This window comes from Grus americana, chromosome 13 (assembly GCF_028858705.1).
Source record: "Grus americana isolate bGruAme1 chromosome 13, bGruAme1.mat, whole genome shotgun sequence".
Classification (NCBI taxonomy): Eukaryota; Metazoa; Chordata; class Aves; order Gruiformes; family Gruidae; genus Grus; species Grus americana.
Genome location: NC_072864.1, coordinates 21,986,523 through 22,005,157, shown reverse-complemented (window position 1 = coordinate 22,005,157; position 18,635 = coordinate 21,986,523). Strand labels below are relative to the sequence as shown.

The following is an 18,635-nucleotide window of genomic DNA, read 5'->3' as shown; positions in this document are numbered from 1 at the left end:
CTCCTGTGGGCAGAGGTGGAAGGCTGTACTCGTCGTGACGCCTGCAGCGCTGCCCTCTGCTCCTGCTGTCCTTCCCTGAGGGATGCGGAGGGAGCCTGGCACTGCCTTGGGGTCTGGTTATTCCTGGGGATGGAGCGGAGCCGGTCCCGTCTGCCCAACTGCACCGCACCGGGCTGGTAGGGAATATTCTGGGTAAAGGTGGTGATTAATGTTTCCATTGGGAAACTCTGGATTGAGTTGCGGGTAAGGCAGCCAGCATCCTCCTGAGGAATTGGCCCAGAAAGCCCCCAGAGCCCGGGGTTATGCCGGGAGCATCAAAATGGGTTTAAAAAGTTCACTTAAAACGGTTAAAAATTGCATTGGAGTCAAATAACCAGAGAAAAGAAATACAAATTATTTTTCTTTCCAACACAATACACTCTTACCAGAGCAAATTAGAAATACAGAACAAGTTCCTACCAGCAAGAGAAGGACGACCTAGAAATGAGGGACACCGAACCGAGATGCAACGCTGGGGAGCACGGGGTAGGGGGGGGCTGCAACTTCCTCGGATGCAGGACCCCTGGCAAAGCTGCTCATGGGAGTCCTGCTGACCACAAACGCGATCCGTGGCCGAGAACAACCCGCGGTAAACCAGTAAGGAAAAACCCATTTGGGAGCAGGGGTGACTGGGAGCAACTGGGTTTGTGCTGCCCCGCTGCCGGCCCTGCAGCTGGTGTTGGAGGTGGGCTCAGCACCACCCCTCCAGCCCAAAATCCCCTGAAAGCCCCTCGGAGCTGTCTCAGGGTGGTCCCTCCTTCCTGTGGGATCGCAGTGGGATGCCGAGCGGCTCCGAAAGCCTTCCCGGGCTGTGCCCACGCCTGCTGAACCAGTGTCGGGAGGGGGGGGGTCTGAAGTGTGGAGCCAGCGGGTGGGCTCGCAGGGCGAGGGGGGGTTGGGATGCGACCTGTGCTTTCTCTGCACCCCACAGCACCCTATGGGCGGGGGGATGCTGGCACACAAGGCAGCCGGGATTTGGGATGCTCCTTTGGGATATGGTCCTTTTTTTTTTTTTTTCGGCTCCTCCCCTCCCTCCCCCAGCCACGTCTGCTTATCCCCAGGTCTGAAAACAAGAGGAAAAAGAAAACAAGCGCACTCGAACACAAAGACTTCTCTCGCCACGGCTGGCCGGTGGCTCACGCGGGTGGGACGCAGGGCTGCCGGCAGCAGGGGACACCCGTGCCGAAAGCCGGCACCTCGCGGCACGCGTGGCACTAGCTGGAAGCCTCAAAAGAAATACGAACACGAGATGGGAAGGGCTGGCCACGCGGGGAGGCCACGGCGTCCCCGTCCGTCTACTGGCTCCCCTCGGGGTCCGACATGTGGTTTTTCACCTGCAAGGAGAAACGCGCAGGGTGGCCGTCCTCTGCTGCGCCCGGGCAGCAGGATCAAACCCAGCGCCCTGCCCGGCACAGGGACCCCCGGAGTCCTGCACCCGGCCAGGGGATGCGGGTGGGGGAGCAGCAGCTTTAAGGTATTTCTAATCTGAGGGTTGGGGATTCTTTTTTGCAGCCTGTGCTGCTGGAGTAACGCACGCCCAGGGGGCTGCTGCAGGGTGCTCGGGGCTGTCCCGGAGGTGCAGGCGGTTGTAGCTGTGGCACGCAGCCAGGACGCCTCAGGGGACCCTAATGGAGCATCTCCTCTGCTCCGGGCATCCCCCACCCTCGTGGGCAGCAAGCGGGGATGAATTTTAGGAAAGCAGAGAGCCCGACGCAGGATCCGGCCCTCCTCTTACCGTCTCTTCGGTGTCTGTGCTCTCCTCGGCGCTGTCGATGTTGCGTAGGTCGCTGTGCCCGTCGGCTCCCGTCCCCTCCTTCCCCCGGGGCTCCCATGACCCCTCTCCCGCTGGGGATGGCGACTCTGCCCCCATCTCTACCCTCTTCTTCTCGCTTTCCTTGGACCCTGCAAGGACAGAGACAGCAGAAATTTGGGGTACCTGTGCAAACATCAGCCCTGTCCTCGCTGGGTGCCCTCGTGCCAAAGGGACGAGCCCAGGGAAGGGAGGGGACGCGGGGAATTTGCCCAGCCGGCTCTGGGTGCCCAGCTCCCTCCTGGGCTTGCAGGGGGACACCCCTTACACCCAGCTCGGGGTCCAGGCTCGCCTGCGCCCGCAGGACACGCAGGTGTCGGTGCTGCCCGTGTCGTGGCCATGTCTGTCCCCTCACCCGCGAGTCGCTCTCTCCGCTGGTCCATGCGGTCCAGGCTCTCCAGCAGATTGTCCACCTGCGCCTTGATCTGGCTCAGCTCCCCCTTGATGGAGTGCAGTTCTTCGGCTCGCACTGTGGGGAGAGGAGCCGTCAGGATCCCACCCAGAACTGGGGGGACATGCTGTCCTGGGCATCCTCCCCTCCGGAGCATCGTCCCCTCCGGAGCATCGTCCCTGCTGGAGCATCCTTGGGGAATGGGGATGGGTCCAGGGGATGGCCACCAGCCCAGCACCGTCCAGGCTGGGAACTCGTAGCAGGACCTTCAGGCACTGGCACCGCTCCAACGCACCAAGATGCGAGGGCCGAGCCTCCTCTTCCTCCCAGCCCCATCGCACTTACACTTTGTCCGTCCTGGCGTGGAGCTGGTGCTGCTCCTCGCCCCGGGCTGGGGGCTGAGGCTGCTTTTCCCTCCTGCTCCCACGTGAGTTCGTCTGGTCTTGACCGGGATGCGGTTAATGAGGGGGGGGATCTTCTGGTACTCGTACATCCTGCAAGGGCACGAGAGCACGGCAGCGTGAGCGCAACCTCGGAGGGGCAGCAGCAGCCCCTGCCAGCCAAGAGAGCGTCTCCCGGGGTCCCTCTGCGGTGTAGGACCCCCAACCTGGGCATCGCCCAGCCCACACGCTGCCCTCGCCCCCCAGCCCGGGGAAGCCGTGGCATACGTCGTCCTCGAAGGGAGCAACAACGCCGAGCCTCTCCCGGCGGCGAGGGGAGAGACACCTGGGGACACCCCCCGCTTTCCGCCTTCGGCGGAGGCGTGATCGCGCGCCAAACCCACGCGTGCTCTGCGCATCCCGCTCCTGGGCTGCCGCGCTCACCGGTACGGGAAGTCGTCCCTGTAGAGATCATAGTCCAGCTCGCAGTTACTGCTGCGGGAGGGGGAGAGAGGAGAACAAGTCACCCGCTCGGCGGGACTGTGGACACCGTGGAGCGGCCACCGCAGGGCACAGCAGGGTGGGGGCACCCGCCCAGGCTCCAGCCCATCCCCGGGGAGCGGGAGGCATGCTGGGGGGTACCACGCAAGCCGCCTGGGCTGCAGTACGCCCGGGGAGGTGGCTGTGCCCTGGCAGGGGTTTGCCCCGGAGCCAAGCAAGGGTGTTGGGGGGGGGGTGGAGGGAGCCCCGGGGTGGCATCGGCAGGTTCTGCTCCCAGGACTCCGCATTTAGAGCACCCTGATGTTAAATTTCACGGTCCCTGGCTCCACGCGCACACTGCTGGCTCACTCGGCTCCAAATTAAGATGTGATCTGTAAACGGATCACCTCCAATGCGGGCAGCCGATGTGATGGTAATAAATCATGTGCCGTGGACCAGGAGCCGGGTGGAGGAGGAGGAGGAGGAGGAGGAGGAGGAGCAGGAGGAAAGCTGCTGAAGCTCATTTTGCTGCTTCAGCTCTTGCGGAGTCAGGGAGCGCAGGATTAAGCCTAACCCGAGGGGAGACAAAGCCGTGCTTGGAGCATCGCTGGGAGTGGGGAGCCTTCCCCAGCCCACTGCCGGGAACGGGGGGCCCAGGACAAGGTCCCCCAGGGCTCCAAATTTCCCTGCAGATGAGCCTGTCGCCGGGACCGATGCTGGAGCTCGGGGAGAGCTGAAGGTTGCTGCGGGGGGCTTACGGGCAACCTGGGCTGCACTGCCCGGGGCTACCAAGCCTAAGCCAGGCTTGCCCAGCGCAGAAGGCAGCTTGGAGCCCGTCGTGGGGCAAAGGCACCCCCAGCCCTGCCGCCACCCTGCCTTATTCAAGAATAATCCTCACGGGGCGCAGCCCGCAAGCACCAGCCCTCCTGGTAAGGGCGAGCTGGCAGCCCCAGGGTGCCAGGACGCGCCTGCGCCTCTTCATTGCACCTGGGGATATTTGGGGAGCTTTCAGCCCAGCCTCGCTGCCTTCCAAGTTTCCGTTGCCGTGACGGGGACGGCGAGTCCTTCGCATCCCCACCTCCCACCCGTGCCCCTGGGAGGAAGGTCACAACCTGCCTTGGGGAAGAGGGGCACGGGCAGCCAGAGAGGAGTCCCAACGCACGCATGGGGCGCAGGGAAGGTGCCAGCTCTGACGGCTGCTGCTGCCCAGAGCCACTGCCATGAGAGACGGGAATGTCACCTCCCGCCATGGGAGCACCCGTGGTGGCTCTGCAGGAGACCTGGTCTTGGGGTCTGGCACCCAGCTAGGGACACGGCAAGGGTTTTCCTGGCTCAGGTCTTTGCTCAGAGCATCCCTCAGGAAGAGCAAAAGCGGCGGCTGCCACGCTCCAGCGGCCCGAGGGGGCCGGCGGTCCCTGCCCTGCCAGCGCTGCTGCATCCCTCCGGCGCCATGGCAACGGGCAGAGCAATTAGTTCAATCAGGGCATTCGCAAAAAGCTCTCTAAAGAGACAGACTGAGCCCGGCGCTGGTCCCCTCCTCGCATGCCCGCCGAGTCGGGGAGCCGAAAGCGCGCAGGGACGGGGACCTGCTCTCCTGCTACCAGCGGTGCCACCATCACCATCGTCAGGACCATCACCGCCCCGATGTGCCTCTGCAGGGGTGTCCGCCCCCGAGGAACGGCATTTAAAGGCCAGAACCGCAACCAACACTGACATCTGTAACAGGCACCGAGACCACGGGGCTCTGCTCTCCTCCCGGCACCTTCGGATGGGGAAGGGGATGCTCCACACCCCACCGGCAACGCGCAGCAGGTGGGACCCAGCGAGGATTCCGGCCGTTCCCACGGACCCACGCCCACCAGCGCGGGCAGGCAGCTGGAATAGTCGGAGGCGTGAGGGATGGAGAGCAGCGGGAGGAAGAGGAGCCAGGCGTGGGACAGTCCCCAGCCCAAGCGGGGTCCCCCCGCCCCCAGCGCAGCCCCCGCCCCACGCGCCGGCACTCACTGGTACAGGCTGCTGCCGTGCTGCCGCTTCTGGCCCAGCCTGGCCCGGCTCGGCTTGGGCTCCCTGGCCATGTCCAAATCTGAGGGGAGAGAGAGGAGGGGAATGAGTGCTGGGAAGAAAAGGGGATGCCAACACCCTACCCCACAGGGATGCGTCTCCAGCACCGGCTTCCCGGGAATGTCCGGCCGTGCTCCTCTCCCGGCTGGAGATGTCCTGCTGCAGAGTATTCGCAGTACGAGCCCGAGGCCGGCAGTTCTCTCTAGATTTAAGTTTTTGGGGAAGCACAGGAGCAGCCCGGGGCTGTGCCAGGACATGGAGCGGCTCTGGCTGTCCCTGCAGCAGCCCCTTCCCGTGGGTGCCCCATCCCCAGGAGCCCGCACCCAGCCGAGGCCGGGCAGGCTCCAATTAGGGTGGCAGAAAGCGCCTCTAACGATGAAGGTAATTAACCCCCAGAGATATTTCCCACCGCCGTGGTGAATCCACCTTCGCTATCACTCCTGCCAGGTGGTTTGGCCATTTTTTGGGGGGACCCCCGGACTCGCAGGACGCTGGCGAGTGCCGCCCGCCACGGGTGGATGCCGGGGATGGGGGAAGCCCCACACCCAGCTGCTTCGCACTCCCGAAGGCTGCTGAGACACGTGCGATGGCGAGATGCGAGGTGGAAATGTCTCTAGACGTGCTGCTTGGCGATGCCACGTCACACCTCCCCGGTGATGCTCTTCACCCCTTCTTTAGGATTTGACAGCCAACGTCCAGATAAAAGCCACCTTGAATCTATTTTCTCAGTACGCGTTTGAGAGCCAGCGATGCAAAGCCTTACTCCGTATATTTAATTTTGTAATTTGGGAGGGGCTCCAGAACTTCTCTGGCGCCTGGGGTGGGAGCCGGTGGGTGAGATGTTGAGATCATGGTGAGCGTCACCAGCTGTCCCATGGGTGATGTTGTGGATGCCACCGCACCAGGGAACCCCAAGGTGAAGCTTCCTGAGTCCTCTGGGACCACACCAGCTCATCGGAGAGGTCTAGCGCTCCCCAGGAGCGTGACACTGGCCACAGGTCCCCTCCAGCCCCGCATCTGCTGGAGCAAGGTCCCTCCATCCCCGCGGAGGAGAGGGCTTCTGAGCAAGATCCGAGCGGAAAGAAACCGGCACTTTGCTTTCCAGGCTGTCGCCTTGGGTGACGAAGTCTGCAGGCTGGCTCTGATCTCAGGACAAGCCGGGGAAGGTGCTCTACTCGCCCTGCACGCGCTGGGTAATGCTGGCACCCATTTTCTGTGGGTGCAGCCAGCATCCCTGGGGACGGCTGAGCTCAGCGCTCAGGACCGGAGCCCACCGTTGGCATCCCTCCCTTCAGCCCATTGCACCCGCCCGGCAGAGCCACCCGCTCCCCTCTGCCAGCGGGACGGAGACCTCAGCACCCCAGCCAGGGACCCCAGCCATGGCCAAGCACCCTGCCACAGCCCGCCCGCACCGAGGGGACTGTCCTGTTGGGGCAGGGGACCCGGGCCAGTGGGGCTCCATCGGCCCCACGTCTTGGGTCCCTTCCCTGTAATGGCAGCGGGGCACCCCGGTACCGGGACAGCACCCCTGTCCTGTGGTAGCGGTACGGGGAAATCCCAGTACTGGGAAGATAGCCCTGTCTTGGAGGGGAATGGGGGGGCATCCCAGGACCGGGGGGACACCCCTGTCCTGGGGGGGTAATGGAATGGGGAAGACTGGGCATCCCAGTAGCGGGAGGACATCCCAGCCCCGGGGAGGGACTGGTACCAGGGTGGGGGGCAGCTCGGTACCGGGAGGACGTGCCTGTCCGGGGGGAGGGACTGCTCCAAGGCGGGGGGAGGCATCCCAGCCCTGCGCGGGGGGGTAGGCCACGGGGGGGGGACACACACGTCCGCGCAGCAGAAGGCCGGTCGCAGGGGGGACACCCCTGTCCCGGGGAGGGCTGCCGGTGCCGGGCAGGCATCCCGGTGCCGGAGCATCTCCCGGGGGCTCCGCGTGCGTGTGTGCGGGAAGAGGGCCGATCCCGGGGCGGGGGCACCCGAGGGGGGGGTACGGAGAGCCGGCTCCGGGTCGGTACTCACATCTCCAGCCCGCGTCCCCGCTGCCGAAGAGCGTCATCCCCCCGCGGCCCCGGCGGCCCCGCAGCCCCCGCAGCCCCCGCAGCCCCCGCAGCCCCCGCAGCCCCCGCAGCCCCGGCCCGAGAGCGCCGCCACCGGGCGCTACCACCGACGGGCGGGGAGGGGGGGGACGACGGGACCGCACCACCGCGGCACGGCTGGGGGGGGGGGGCACGGGGGACCACGCCCTGCCACGCCCCGCCACGCCCGCGCCCCTCCCCGGGCGCAGCGATGTTTTACTGCTGCATGGCTGCTGCACCGGGCGGCTGGCACCGGGCTGCTGGCACGGGGATGCTGGCACCCGGCTGGCTGTCACCAGGGCCGCGGGCTCACCTGGCCGCCAACAGGGTCCGAACTGCGCCTTACGTCCCAGCCTGCACACGCCGCTGCCGGCAGCACTGGGCCTGGGACTCTCACTTCCTTCCCTGAGGTTGCCGCTGTACGGACGTGGCGGCTGTGCTGGACCATCCCCATCCCCATCCCCATCCCCATCCCCATCCCCATCCCCATCCCCATCCCCATCCTCATCCCCATCCCCATCCCCATCCCCATCCCCATCCCATCCCCACCCTCCTCCCCCCTCCAGCCCCCCCAGACCTGTTGGACCCTGGCCGACTGCCGAGTTGCATGCCGGGTTTGCCCAGCTGACCCCAGAGCGGCGAGCCCGGCCTTGCCGGCGGCCCTGCAGCTCGTGGCTTCCCTCCATGGAGCCGGTGCCGCGGCACAACCAACCCACGCACAACGCCCTGGCTGGGGACGGTTTCATTTCCACCCCAGCCCTGCGCTGGCACGGAGCATACGGAAGGGAAGAGGGCAGCTGAGGGAGGTGACCCCCCCCCCGGCTCTGCGGCAGGAGGGTCCCTGCAGGTCCCGACACCCACCGGTGCTGTGGGCACAAACCTGCGCCCAGCACGTGGGCTGCCGTGATTTGGGGCCATCCTGGGGCTGGAAGAAGCAGCTCTTGGCTAACGCCACCCCTCCGAAACACCCCCAGGGCTCTGGAGACGTGAGCTTGGCCAGGAGCCCGGGGGGTCCTGGCTCCCCCGACCCCAGTGCCCGCTCCAAGGATGGAGCTGGAGGTACCACCCAGCGCGGGCAGGATGCGGGCCGAGGCAGAGAGAGTCTGGGGGAGGAAAAGGAGACAAATGGCTCTTCCCGAGCGAGAGAGAGAGGGTCTTTATTAACCACCTGGCAGATGGTGAGGAACCAGGTGACGGTGAGGAAACAGGCTGGGGGGTCCCACCCAGGTCAGGACGATGGCTCGGAGCTGAGCCCAGCCCTTACCCTGAGCCATGCTGAGGTCCGCGCCCCCCCCCAGAAGCCCCCTTGGCCCCTCGCTGCATCGGGACCGCAGTCCGGACACAACCCGGCTGCCGATTTAGGAGGAGGATGCTGTTGGACCTGGCTGCCGCGGGGGCATCTCCCTGCCCTGGGGGCTGTTGCAGCATGATGGCAACAGAGGAGGGTGAAGGGCAGAAGAAGATGCTGTTTCGGAGATGCCGATGTAGAGGACGTGCCCTTCTCGTCAGGTCCCAGCGCCACGGGTCCCCTCAGCCCTGTCCCCTGCGCAGGGGAGCTTGTGAGGGGGCCCTCCTGAGCCGTGGTCCAGGCTTGGCGTGGCGATGGGGTCCTCCTGAGCCGTGGGCTCGGCACAGCAGCCAGCGCTGGCCGGCACCCAGAGCTGCCGGCTCAGGGGTCCCGCTGCCACAGGGAGATGTGCTCCTGGGCTGCGATGGGGTGCAGACAGTCAGTGGTCCCCGTGCTGGGAAGGTCCCAGGGGTCTGGGCAGGGCTGGCAGCGGCGCACAGACCCGGCAGAGCCGGGAGCCAGCACCCCCCAGGGCTCGGCACCCCCGGGAAGGTGCGGGAGGGCTCCCGGCCGCTCACTCACCGAACTGGCAGATGTACCGGTTTCGGGTCTTGCAGCGTTGGTCGTTCCAGTTGAAGGCGGCCGACGCTTGCATCTCCACGCAGTTCCCAAACCTGTGACCCGGCGGGAGGGCGGTGAGGCCGGCCAGCGCGCTGGCACGGCGGTGACGCCGCGCAGAGGTCAGGTGTCCTCTGGATCCAGCGAGCACTTACCCCTGGTTGTCTGGCTGCCCGAAAGCGAAGCTGGTGAAGGAGGACGGCTCGCCCATGTCCCAGCGGAAGGAAGACTTGGACATCTTGTAGGTGAGACCTGGGGGAGCGGGAGGTGGGGTGGCACGTCTGCCCACACCCTGGGCACCCCGCACCCTGCCCGCTGTCGTCACTCACCGATCCAGAAGTTCCCGGTCTCAAAATCGGTGTCTGTCACCCTGTTACCGGTCTCCAAGCGGCTGAGGTAGAAAGCCAGGATGTCCTGGACCTTCTGGTTTCTGATCTGGGCCAGCATCGCCCCTTTCTCCTGCGGGGAAGGGAGCGAGTCAGCCCCAAACGCGTGGTCCAGACCCATGCCGGCCAGCAGAGAGATGCACGGGGAGGAGGGGGGGGCTGTGAGCACGGGTGGCATTTTCCAGCTGCAAAGGGATGACCGGAGCATCCCGGGGATCACCTGGCACTTTATTTTGGCCCCATAGTAGGTGTCGGCCTCGGGGGACACCATGAAGCAGTCACCGTCTATCTGCACGTCGCAGGTGTGGAAAGGGAACCGAATCTTCGCTGGGGACACAGGCAGGCGCAGGTGGGTCCCTGTGCCGGCAGAGCCGGGCCCACCGGAGGACCCTTAGCTCCGCCGCGGGGGTCCCTGCCTGCAGATCCCTGCCGTGACCCCGAAGCGGCCACGCCGGCCGCGCGGGCGGGTGCAGACTCACTGCCGCACTCGGCGCCGCCGTAGCCCACGTCGCAGAGGCAGGAGCACTCCTCCTTCCTGAACTTCCCGTGGAGGCACTGCCCGCTGCACTTCACTGCGGGCGAGGCGCTGCGTTAGCTGGCGGGGGGCTCGGCACCCGCTGCCTGCCCCGGCGGAGCTTGCGCTGCGCACCGAGGCGCTGCAATGTGCACACGCGGGCACGGAGCTGACCCGGTGCGCACGTGTGCTGCACCGCTGTGTGCACGCGGGCACGGAGCGGACCACGAAGGCTGCAGCGGCCATGCCCACGCACGCGCTGCACCGACACCGCACCAGCCGTGCACGCGCGTGCGCTACGCGGGACCTGCGCGCGCACGCGCTGCACGGGCCATACGCATGCATGCGCCGCACCAAACCTTTGCACACGTGCGCTGCACCGACACTGCACGTGCACGCACCGCACCGACCTTGTGCCTGCGTGCACTGCACCAGCCGTACACACGCATGCATCGCGCTGATCCCGCACACGCATGCACTGCACTGTTCGTGCACATGCCTGCACCGCGCCTGGCCTGCGCACGCCTACGCTGCACCGGCCGCGCACACGCGTGCACTGCACCGCCCCCGTGCACGCGTGCGCTGCACCGTCCGTGCACGCGCTGCGCCAACCCTTTGAGGACATCACGCACACGCGTCGCTCGAGGCGAGGGGGGGCAGGGGTCGGCGGGCGCCCCTCTCACCTTGGCAGTACCTGCCCGTGTAGCCGGGGGGACAGGCGCACTGGCAGCTGCTCATGTCGAGGCGCCCGCTGTTCCTGCAGCTCATGCAACAGGGGTTCCGGGGCACCTCTGGGCGCAGCAGAGAGGCGGCGCGGGCGTCAAGGGCCGCGGCTCGGCCGAGGGCCACGCGGGGGCCGCGTGGGGGGACCGCGGGGACTCACCGCAGAGCCCGCCGCCGTGGTCCCAGGACTTGAAGCAGCCGGAGAGGCCGGCGGTGCAGAGGGAGCACCAGGGCCCCCGCCGGTAGGGCAGGACGGGCGTCCCCGCCACCTCCCAGTTGCCCCTGTCACCGCGGGCAGCTGCAGGCCGCTGTCCCGCCCGCCCGGCCCCACGCCCCGCCCACGCGGCCTAAGCCACGCCCCCGTCCCGGGCAAGGCCCCGCCCACCCACCTCCGAGCCACAGCCCCGCCCACGTCTCCCAGCCCCGCCTACTTGCAGAACCGGCGCGCAGCCCCGCCCACTGCCAGCACAAGGCCGCGCTCGCACCCCACCACGCATCCCCATCAGCCAGCGCACACCCCACCCGCACACACCCCTGTGGTGACCCCGCCCACCCCAGTCCCCCCACCCCAGTCCCCCCGAAGCCCCACCCACACCCCCAGCCCCGCCCACTCTTGCCAAGGCCCCACCCCCGCTGCCCAGCCCCGCCCCTTCCCGCGCAGGCCCCGCCCCCGGCCCCCTTACCCCGGGGAGTAGGCACAGGCGAAGGCCTCGCTGGGGCCGTGGCCGCCGGTGCAGAGGTGCCGCCCGCAGCCCAGCCGCCCCGCCGTGGCCCACACCAGCTGCGAGAGAGCGCGTGTCACCCCTGTCCCTGCGCCTTTGGGTCCCCCCGAGTCCCCCCTGCCATGCCCCTCTGCCGTGCCCTTGCCGCCCACCTGGGTGTAATGGCGGCAGGTGGCATTCCCGGCGCAGCGCCCCGTCCCGTAGTCGTAGCGTCGGCCCTCGGCGAACCAGCGCTCCAGCACGGCCGCGAAGCCCCCGGTGCCCGCCGGCAGCAGGGTCTCGCTCCAGCCCAGCTGCGGGGCTGGCGGCGGAGCGGGCCCCTCCAGGCAGCTGGCCGCCCGCGCCCCCGCCAGCCGCCCCAGCTCCTCGCTCCACTCCTGCGGGGTGCGGGCGGCGTGTGAGCCCTGGGGGGTGGCCCTGACCGAGGGGTGCTGGGGGGGGCAGTGGGGAACCGCCCAGGGGTGTTTGGGGACCACCGAGAGGGTCAGTCCAGGGGATGATGGGGGGAGATGAGAGGGTCAACGTGGGGGATGCTGCGAGGTACCCCGGGGGGGGGGGGGTGTGGGTGTGGGGTGATGGGGGGACATCGAGGGCCATCATGGGATGTGGGGGACCCCACAAGGGACCCCCAGGCACCAGCCCTGCCTTTGGCGCATGCTGGACCGGTGACGCATCCTTCCCCCACCGGCCAGTTCTTCTCCTTCGTTAACTTATTAATGAACTACTGTGTAGCACCCAGGGGCTGCCCCCCTTCCCGGGCATGAAGTGGGAGGTGGATGGGGCATCCAAAGCATTGGGGGGGGGGGGGAAATACGGGGTTGGGGGGGGGGGGCTCACCAGCTTCTGCATGTTGGCAGCGGGGGGTTGCACTTTGCTCCTCAGCTTGTTGTGCAGCGAGAGCACCAGGAAGGTCTCCTTCATGCTGAGAGCTGCGGGGGGGGGGACAGTGGGGACTGGGGATGGGGCTGCGGGGGGGGGCGGTGGGGTGCGGGTGCCTTCCCCATATCCTGCGGCTGGACCCTTCGGGGGGCCGTGGGAGCGGCCAACGGCCGCTCCCACGGCCCCCCGAAGGGTCCGGCTGCAGCCGGGGATACGGGGAAGGCACCCGGGTCTCCATGGAGACTCAAGGAGAGAGAAAAAAGTGCTTTTGGGCTGGGAGCACAAAAGGGGCAGGGGCCCGGGGGTGGGGGGTGGGGGTGGTCCAGCCCGCTGAGCCCCCGTCTCGCACGGGTGGGCTGAGACCGCCAGGAATGTACCCGCTCCCCCCCCCCCGCCCTGTCCTGGCAGCACCCAGATCCCACCGGGCTGGACCCATCACTAGCCCCCATCACCAGTCCAGAGCCCCCCTCTCCCAGCCCCAGGACCCCCCCAAACCCCATCCCATCCCCAGCCTCAACCTCCTCATCCCACCCCCAGCCCCACATTCTCCCCCCCCCCCCAGCCCCATCCCATTCCATCCCCAGCTCCCGCCACCCTCCGAGACCCCCGTTTCCATCCCCAGGTGCCCATCACCCACCCAGCCCCCTGCCGCCTGGCCTGGCCCCAGGAGACTGTGCTCAGAGTACACCCACCCCCCCAAACCAACTGCCCCCCAGCCTTGCTGCCACCAGCAGACCCCCCGCGCCCCCCAGCCCCTTTCCCGGTTACCTCCCGGAGCTGGCACGGACAACTTCTCCGGCCCATCCGACCCCGTCTCACCCACCCTCCACGCCAGGAGGTTGCAAAGCACCAGCACCAAGAGCCTCATGCAGGTGGCTGGGGTGGGGTTGGGGGGGTACCAGACCCCCACACACACACTCCCACGGCCTCGGACGGAGGATTCCGGGAGAGACGAGCCGCCTCCCCCCCGCAGCAGCCCCGGCGTCGGGGTGAGCTCGGCCGCGCGCTCCTGCCCGCTCCTGCGAGCTTGTGTGTGTGCGTCTGGTTGCAGGATTTGATCCTATTCAGGACTCCAGACAGGCACCGCTGGTCAGCTCGAACAAAAGCTTGACGGGTGAGTAATAGCTCTGTCAAAACAGTTGCTCGCTGGTGCGAACGCAGCAGACAACTCCCGGGGCTGCAGCCCCGCCGGGATGCCCCGTGATGGGGTCGGACCCCCGTGCTCTGCCCCAGCCCCGCCGCAAAGCCAGGGTGGGGATGGGGGTCCCAACCGGTACCCGCTTTTTGGTGCCGGGAGATTGGATGCCAAGGGGCTGGGGGGGGCAGCTAAGGGGGCCCCCCGCTGCCGGCCTTCCTCCTACCCCATGAATTAAACATGCCAGAGAGGTAACACACACCGCCGTGGGCACGAGGCCAAATACCCGCTCCGGCGAGCTGGGCAGCATGGTTACGGGGCGGGAGGATGCGAGGGCTGGGGGGCCGGCAGCGGGAGAGATGCCAGGCTCAGGGGGGGCACGTCTCAGAGGGTGCTCGGGGTTGGGTAGGGGGGTCCCGGAGTCCATGCTGCTCAGGGGAAGGGGGGCTCAAGTAGCACCCCGATGGCTCTGCCCCAATGCGGGGGTTCCAGCACCCATGCCGGGGGGCCGGGGGTGCTCCCCTGGCACAGGGCAGGTGTGTGGGCTTCAGACATCCCTGCTCAGGGCTGGCCGGGGCACGGGCACATGCTGCCATGGCCCTTCCTCTGGGCTGTCACGCGCGGGCGGGAGCGGGAGGTCAGCAGAAATCCAGCTCTGAACGCCTTCGGTCCCCCTGCCCTGAGCCTGAGCCTGAGCCTAACCCCAGCCCTAATGCTAATGCCAGCCCCAACCCTCCCGTTCATTTGGGCCTGAACCCTTGGCACCGGTCCTAATGCTTAAACCTGACCTTAGCCCTAACCGTGGGTCTAATGCTAACCCTAATGCTGACCCTAACGTTAACCCTGACCCTAATGCCAACCCGCACCCCAAGCCTAGGCTGCAGCAGAGCCCTGGGGTCCCCCTCTAAGCTCCAGCCACGGCTGAGCTCACCCCAGCAAAGCCAGGCCAAAGCCGGCAAGTCCGCGGTGCTGCCGGGCTGTCCTCCTCAGCAGGTCCAGCCCCACCGGAGAGCCGGATCCCGGCGCTGACCCCAAAGCCACCCCTTCTCCCGGGAGACATTCCCACGCTTAGCAAACGCAAGGAATTAGCCTCGTCCCACACCCCCGCGTGCCGGGGAGCCCCAGAGCCGTGGCAGGCCATGGGGGGAGCCCGGCACCGCCGGTACCGCAGCGAGTGCCGTGACAGCCACCGCCTGGCCCCGGCATCTGCTGGCCCTGTGACATGAAAGGCCCTAAAGCCTCTGATGTGCAGAGAGGGAAGGGAAGGGAGAGGCTGGCACCGGTGCCAAGGGGAAACTTTCCTATGGCTCGGCCTCGGCCAGGGGAAAAACCAACAAACACACGGGCACGCGCTGCGGATAAATCCCGGCGAGTTCAGAGCACGGCTGTGAGCGAGCGGGGCAGAACCGGAGCGCCAGCGTCTCGTCCCTGCAGCCTGCACGGCCGGAGCCAGCCCCGGCACGATGCTCCTCATCCCGCTGCCAGCGTGGCTGGCTCTGGGCATCCTGCAGCTGCCCCTCGGCAGCGCGAAGGTAAGGACCCTTGTGCTCCCCCTCCAGCCCCCTTACAGACCCCCTCAGCACCCACCTCTCACACCTCAGCGCCCCGTCACCACCCCAGGGTGGGGGCAGAGCCACGGCACCCGCAGGGCTGCCCGGGGCCGGGGGGACGGACGGAGGGTCGTGGGGCTTTTCCCCTGCAGCAGCGAGATGATGCTAAACCCACCCAGGGCACCCGGGCTGCTCCTCAGCGTCCAAGTGCCAGGGCAGGACCAGGCGGAGGAGCTGAGCCTGGAGCAGATACGGAGGCAGGGGCAGACCCCGCACTGGGATGGGGTGGAAGGGGCTCTGCCCAGGACATCCAAACCAACCTCGAGGACGCTGCCTGCTTGGGAGGGTCCCCCCGGGCTGCGGCAGGGTGGCGGGGGAGCCCGGCGGGTGATGGGGATGTCCTTGCGTCCCCCCAGGAGTGCCTGAGCCAGCAGCAGGCGCTCAGCGCCGTGCGGCAGATGCAGAAGCTGGTGGCGGCGCAGGAGGCTGCCCACCTGCGGAGCACGCGCGGTCTCCGGCAGCAGCTCTCCGTCCTCCAGAGCCGCCTCCAGAGACAGACCACCAAACGCAACGGTAACCCCGGCTGGGTCACCGCCACGGGGGTGACACCCCCGCGGGGCCGTCTCCGACCCCCGGACCCCCCCAGCAAGCAGCCTGGGTGAGGGACCCCCCCAGCTCCTCGCTGGGGCTGGGGTGGGCTCCAGCCTGGCGATGTCCATCCTCACCCGTGTCCGTCTGTCCGCAGAGACCTGTCCGCAGCCGGCGGTGCCCCTGAACGGGCGGATGCTGGGCCGGAGCGTGCGGGTGGGCCATGACGTTCACTTCGTCTGCGACGCTGGGTTCCGGCTGGTGGGCTCGGAGACGCGTGCCTGCCGCCACAACCGCACGTGGAGCGGCACCCAGCCCTTCTGCAGAAGTGAAGTGGAGAGGGGTCAGGGTGCCGCGGGGCTCAGGCCTGCCCGGGGGCTCCTCCGTCACCCCGAGATGCAGGGTTCCATCGCTCTGCTCCCCCGGCCACAGGGAGAGCAGCCCAGAGGCCGCGGCAATGGGCGCTGAGGCTGGGTAGGAGGACGGGGCGAGGATGGGTGTCTCCAGCTGGCGTTCATGAGCTCCTTCTCCCCAGGTATTGATGACTGCTCCAGCAACCCCTGTGCCAACGGCGGGACCTGCGTGGACGGCAACCAGAGCTACACGTGCCTCTGCGCCCAGGGCTGGTCCGGCCCCAGCTGCCAGAGCCCCGTCTATGCCTGTAGGCGCCCGGCACCGGCTCCGCGGGGGCTTGCATTTGGGCTGGGGGTGCCCCCGGGGCTGCGGAGCACAGGGATGCTCACGGGGACGGCACCCAGCCGTGCTGCACCCATCTCCCCGTGTTTCCCCGGAACCTCAGCCCCCCCACCTCTCCCCGTGTCCCCCACCCCGGCAGTGACACCCGTTCCCCCCCCCCGCCAGACTGGGTGACGCTGAACAACGCCTCCTTCAGCCGCCAGCCCCGCTGTGCCGAGGGCCGCCCGGGCTCCCGGCGCTGCAGCTGCGACGCCGGGTTCCAGATGCGAGCCAGCGGCGTGTGCCACGGTAAAAGGGGGGGTGAAGATGGTGGGGAGGGGGGGGAAACCGAGGCTCGGTGGTGATGGGACCCCCAGCCATGCCCCACTCTGTCCCCCCAGATGTGGACGAGTGCCAGCTCTTCCAGTCCAGCCCCCAGACCCGGCTTTGCCTCCACGACTGCCTCAACCTCCCCGGCTCCTACCGCTGCCTCTGCCCTCCCGGCTACCTGCTCCACGCCGACCGCAACGCCTGCGAGGGTAAGAGCGGCGGGCGCAGGGCAGGGAGCATCCCACGGGACCAGGGGCGTGGTGGGGAGTAGCGAGGGGTGAGCTGCTCACCCCGTGCCACCGTCGCAGACGTGAACGAGTGCGCCGGGAAGCAGCACAACTGCACCCAGGGCGATCTCTGCATCAACACCTTCGGGGGCTACCGCTGTGTGCGCCCCAAGTGCCCCCCGCCGCGCCACAACACCAGCTACGTCAAGACCTCCGCCTTGTGAGTACCGCGCGTGGCTTGGGCTGCGTCGTGCCCGCTGCCGAGGCGATGGGTTCTCCGTACGCCCCAGGGACCCTCTCGTGTCACCCAGGGGCAGGAGGGAAAGTGCCACCCCCACGTGGGGTGTGCCTGGCATGGTTCCCAGTGCCCCTTGCCAAAGGTCTTGGGATGCAAGTGGCTGGGGGTGCGGGTGGGAGCACCCCAATACGTGGTGGCTTTATCCAGGACCCTGGCCCCCCGAAGCCCCAGCCTGGAGGGGGGAACACCGCCATTTCCCCTCTGTTGCACATCCACGTGGTGCCGTCGGCTGCCATCCAGCAGGCAAAGCCCCCTGGTCCTGCTTGTGAGACTGAACTGCTTTGTGGCTGAGCACAAGCAACCCAAACGGAGGGGCACCCCTGCTCTGGAGAAGGGATGTTCCTCTGCGGGAGGCACATCTGAGCCTGGCTCCATCCCTGGCCTCCAGCCGGGACTGTGGGACCCGGGTCCCAGCCTCGGAGCAGGACCCAGAGCTGCGTCCCTGCGAGGCACGACATTTGCCTGGCAGAGGCAGGGACGGGACAGAGATCTGATGCCGGGCACGCTCGGATGTGGCTGTCTTGGGTTGCTCTGTCACAGGACTGGTGGTGGGGCTGGAGACGCTGCCCGCAGCATGGGCTCGGCTTGTTTGCAAGGATGCGGGCAGCTCCCTGAGCGCCAAGGCACGGCACTGAGCGGTGGTACCCCTTCTCTCCCGGCAGCCGGTGCGAGAGGAACCCCTGCCCCATGGAGAGCCGAGCCTGCCGCCTGGCCGCCACCTCCATCTCCTTCCACTACCTGCCGCTCCAGGCCAACGGCACTGTGCCCCATGTCCTCTTCAAGATGTCCACCACCCGCTTCGTGGGTGACAGCCTGCGCTTCGCCATCACGGGCGGCCGGGGCCAGGGAGTCTTTGCTGTGCAGCGCTCTGACCGGCAGACGGGAGAGCTGGTACTCACCAGCCCCGTGGCAGGGCCAGCCACGCTTGAGGTGGAGCTGGAGATGAGCGAGTTCTCCCGCAAGATCCTCCTGGGCAAGCACATCTTCAAGGTGACGGCCTTTGTGTCCCCATATGAGTTTTGATCCCCTTTGCAGGTGGGTGTGGGGCCAAGCCAGGGTCCCCTGGGAGAGTGACGGAGCAGGTTCAACTCAGTGGTCCCAGTTCTTGTCCCATTGGAGATGTCCCTCTCCCGTAACGCTTGCTCATGGCTGGAAGGGCAAAGCCACCGCAGCAGAGACAGTGCCCGTCGCAAAGGCTGCAAGGAAAACCCTGCGGGCAATGGAGGGACCAGCTGGGGGGGTCCCTCTGCCAGCCCCCCTCCTCTCCGCCCGCACGGCACACGGAGGGGCACGGCAGAGCAAGCCGACGGCACGTGGCGTGCCAGTCCTGCTCCTCGTATCTTGTAACCTCCAATAAAAGAAATGTGGCTGTAGGAAGGGCGTCCTCCTTGCTCTATGCTGTCTGCGTGGGAGCAGCCCCATGCTCCTGGGGCAAAGCTCCCGGGAGAGCTGGGGGCTGTGGT

At 67.5% G+C, this 18,635-nt stretch overlaps 3 protein-coding genes across 6 annotated transcripts; 1 reads left to right on the top strand and 2 right to left on the bottom strand.

Moving 5' to 3' along the window:
• Positions 1–1,038: 1,038 nt before the first annotated feature.
• LOC129212493 (RNA-binding Raly-like protein) lies at positions 1,039–7,238 on the bottom strand. Its single transcript, XM_054841152.1, has 7 exons — positions 7,184–7,238; positions 5,105–5,183; positions 3,065–3,115; positions 2,586–2,734; positions 2,205–2,318; positions 1,775–1,941; positions 1,039–1,373 (listed from the first exon to the last, which is right to left on the bottom strand). The coding sequence occupies exons 1-7, from the start codon at positions 7,218–7,220 to the stop codon at positions 1,335–1,337; spliced, it is 636 nt and encodes a 211-aa protein (XP_054697127.1). The 5' UTR covers positions 7,221–7,238; the 3' UTR covers positions 1,039–1,334.
• A 1,158-nt stretch (positions 7,239–8,396) lies between these two features.
• Positions 8,397–13,458, bottom strand: LOC129212490 (C-type lectin domain family 18 member A-like). 4 transcript variants are annotated; one of them, XM_054841146.1, is made up of 12 exons: positions 13,138–13,458; positions 12,328–12,419; positions 11,643–11,867; positions 11,452–11,549; positions 10,929–11,050; positions 10,729–10,836; positions 10,011–10,103; positions 9,752–9,858; positions 9,475–9,604; positions 9,301–9,397; positions 9,110–9,201; positions 8,397–8,946 (listed from the first exon to the last, which is right to left on the bottom strand). In XM_054841146.1, the coding sequence occupies exons 1-12, from the start codon at positions 13,235–13,237 to the stop codon at positions 8,909–8,911; spliced, it is 1,302 nt and encodes a 433-aa protein (XP_054697121.1). In that variant the 5' UTR covers positions 13,238–13,458; the 3' UTR covers positions 8,397–8,908. The 4 variants fall into 4 exon arrangements, with proteins under 4 accessions (XP_054697121.1, XP_054697120.1, XP_054697122.1 ...); XM_054841145.1 differs by having other exon boundaries at positions 11,452–11,867; XM_054841147.1 differs by lacking the exon at positions 10,011–10,103 and having other exon boundaries at positions 11,452–11,867.
• Positions 13,459–14,709: 1,251 nt separating this feature from the next.
• LOC129212323 (fibulin-7-like) lies at positions 14,710–18,375 on the top strand. The gene is made up of 8 exons (XM_054840762.1): positions 14,710–15,036; positions 15,471–15,627; positions 15,800–15,970; positions 16,178–16,303; positions 16,504–16,626; positions 16,719–16,856; positions 16,956–17,094; positions 17,835–18,375. Exons 1-8 carry the CDS (start codon positions 14,968–14,970, stop codon positions 18,193–18,195), a joined length of 1,284 nt encoding a protein of 427 aa, XP_054696737.1. The 5' UTR covers positions 14,710–14,967; the 3' UTR covers positions 18,196–18,375.
• The last annotated feature ends 260 nt before the right edge of the window (positions 18,376–18,635 follow it).

What these genes read in the sequence shown, in the direction of transcription:
- LOC129212323 (XM_054840762.1), top strand. Translation starts at nt 14,968, where the DNA reads ATGCTCCTCATCCCGCTGCCAGCGTGGCTGGCTCTGGGCATCCTGCAG. An exon ending in TGCCCCTCGGCAGCGCGAAG is followed by an intron (nt 15,037 to 15,470) that starts GTAAGGACCCTT and finishes GCGTCCCCCCAG; the next exon opens with GAGTGCCTGAGCCAGCAGCA. An exon ending in CGACCGCAACGCCTGCGAGG is followed by an intron (nt 16,857 to 16,955) that starts GTAAGAGCGGCG and finishes CCACCGTCGCAG; the next exon opens with ACGTGAACGAGTGCGCCGGG.
- LOC129212490 (XM_054841145.1), bottom strand. Translation starts at nt 13,237, where the DNA reads ATGAGGCTCTTGGTGCTGGTGCTTTGCAACCTCCTGGCGTGGAGGGTG. An exon ending in GTCCGTGCCAGCTCCGGGAG is followed by an intron (nt 12,420 to 13,137) that starts GTAACCGGGAAA and finishes CCCCCCCCGCAG; the next exon opens with CTCTCAGCATGAAGGAGACC. An exon ending in GCCTGTGCCTACTCCCCGGG is followed by an intron (nt 11,051 to 11,451) that starts GTAAGGGGGCCG and finishes CCGCGGTGACAG; the next exon opens with GGGCAACTGGGAGGTGGCGG.
- LOC129212493 (XM_054841152.1), bottom strand. Translation starts at nt 7,220, where the DNA reads ATGACGCTCTTCGGCAGCGGGGACGCGGGCTGGAGAT. An exon ending in CGGGGACGCGGGCTGGAGAT is followed by an intron (nt 5,184 to 7,183) that starts GTGAGTACCGAC and finishes CTCTCCCCTCAG; the next exon opens with ATTTGGACATGGCCAGGGAG. An exon ending in AGGGACGACTTCCCGTACCG is followed by an intron (nt 2,735 to 3,064) that starts GTGAGCGCGGCA and finishes GTGCCCTTGCAG; the next exon opens with GATGTACGAGTACCAGAAGA.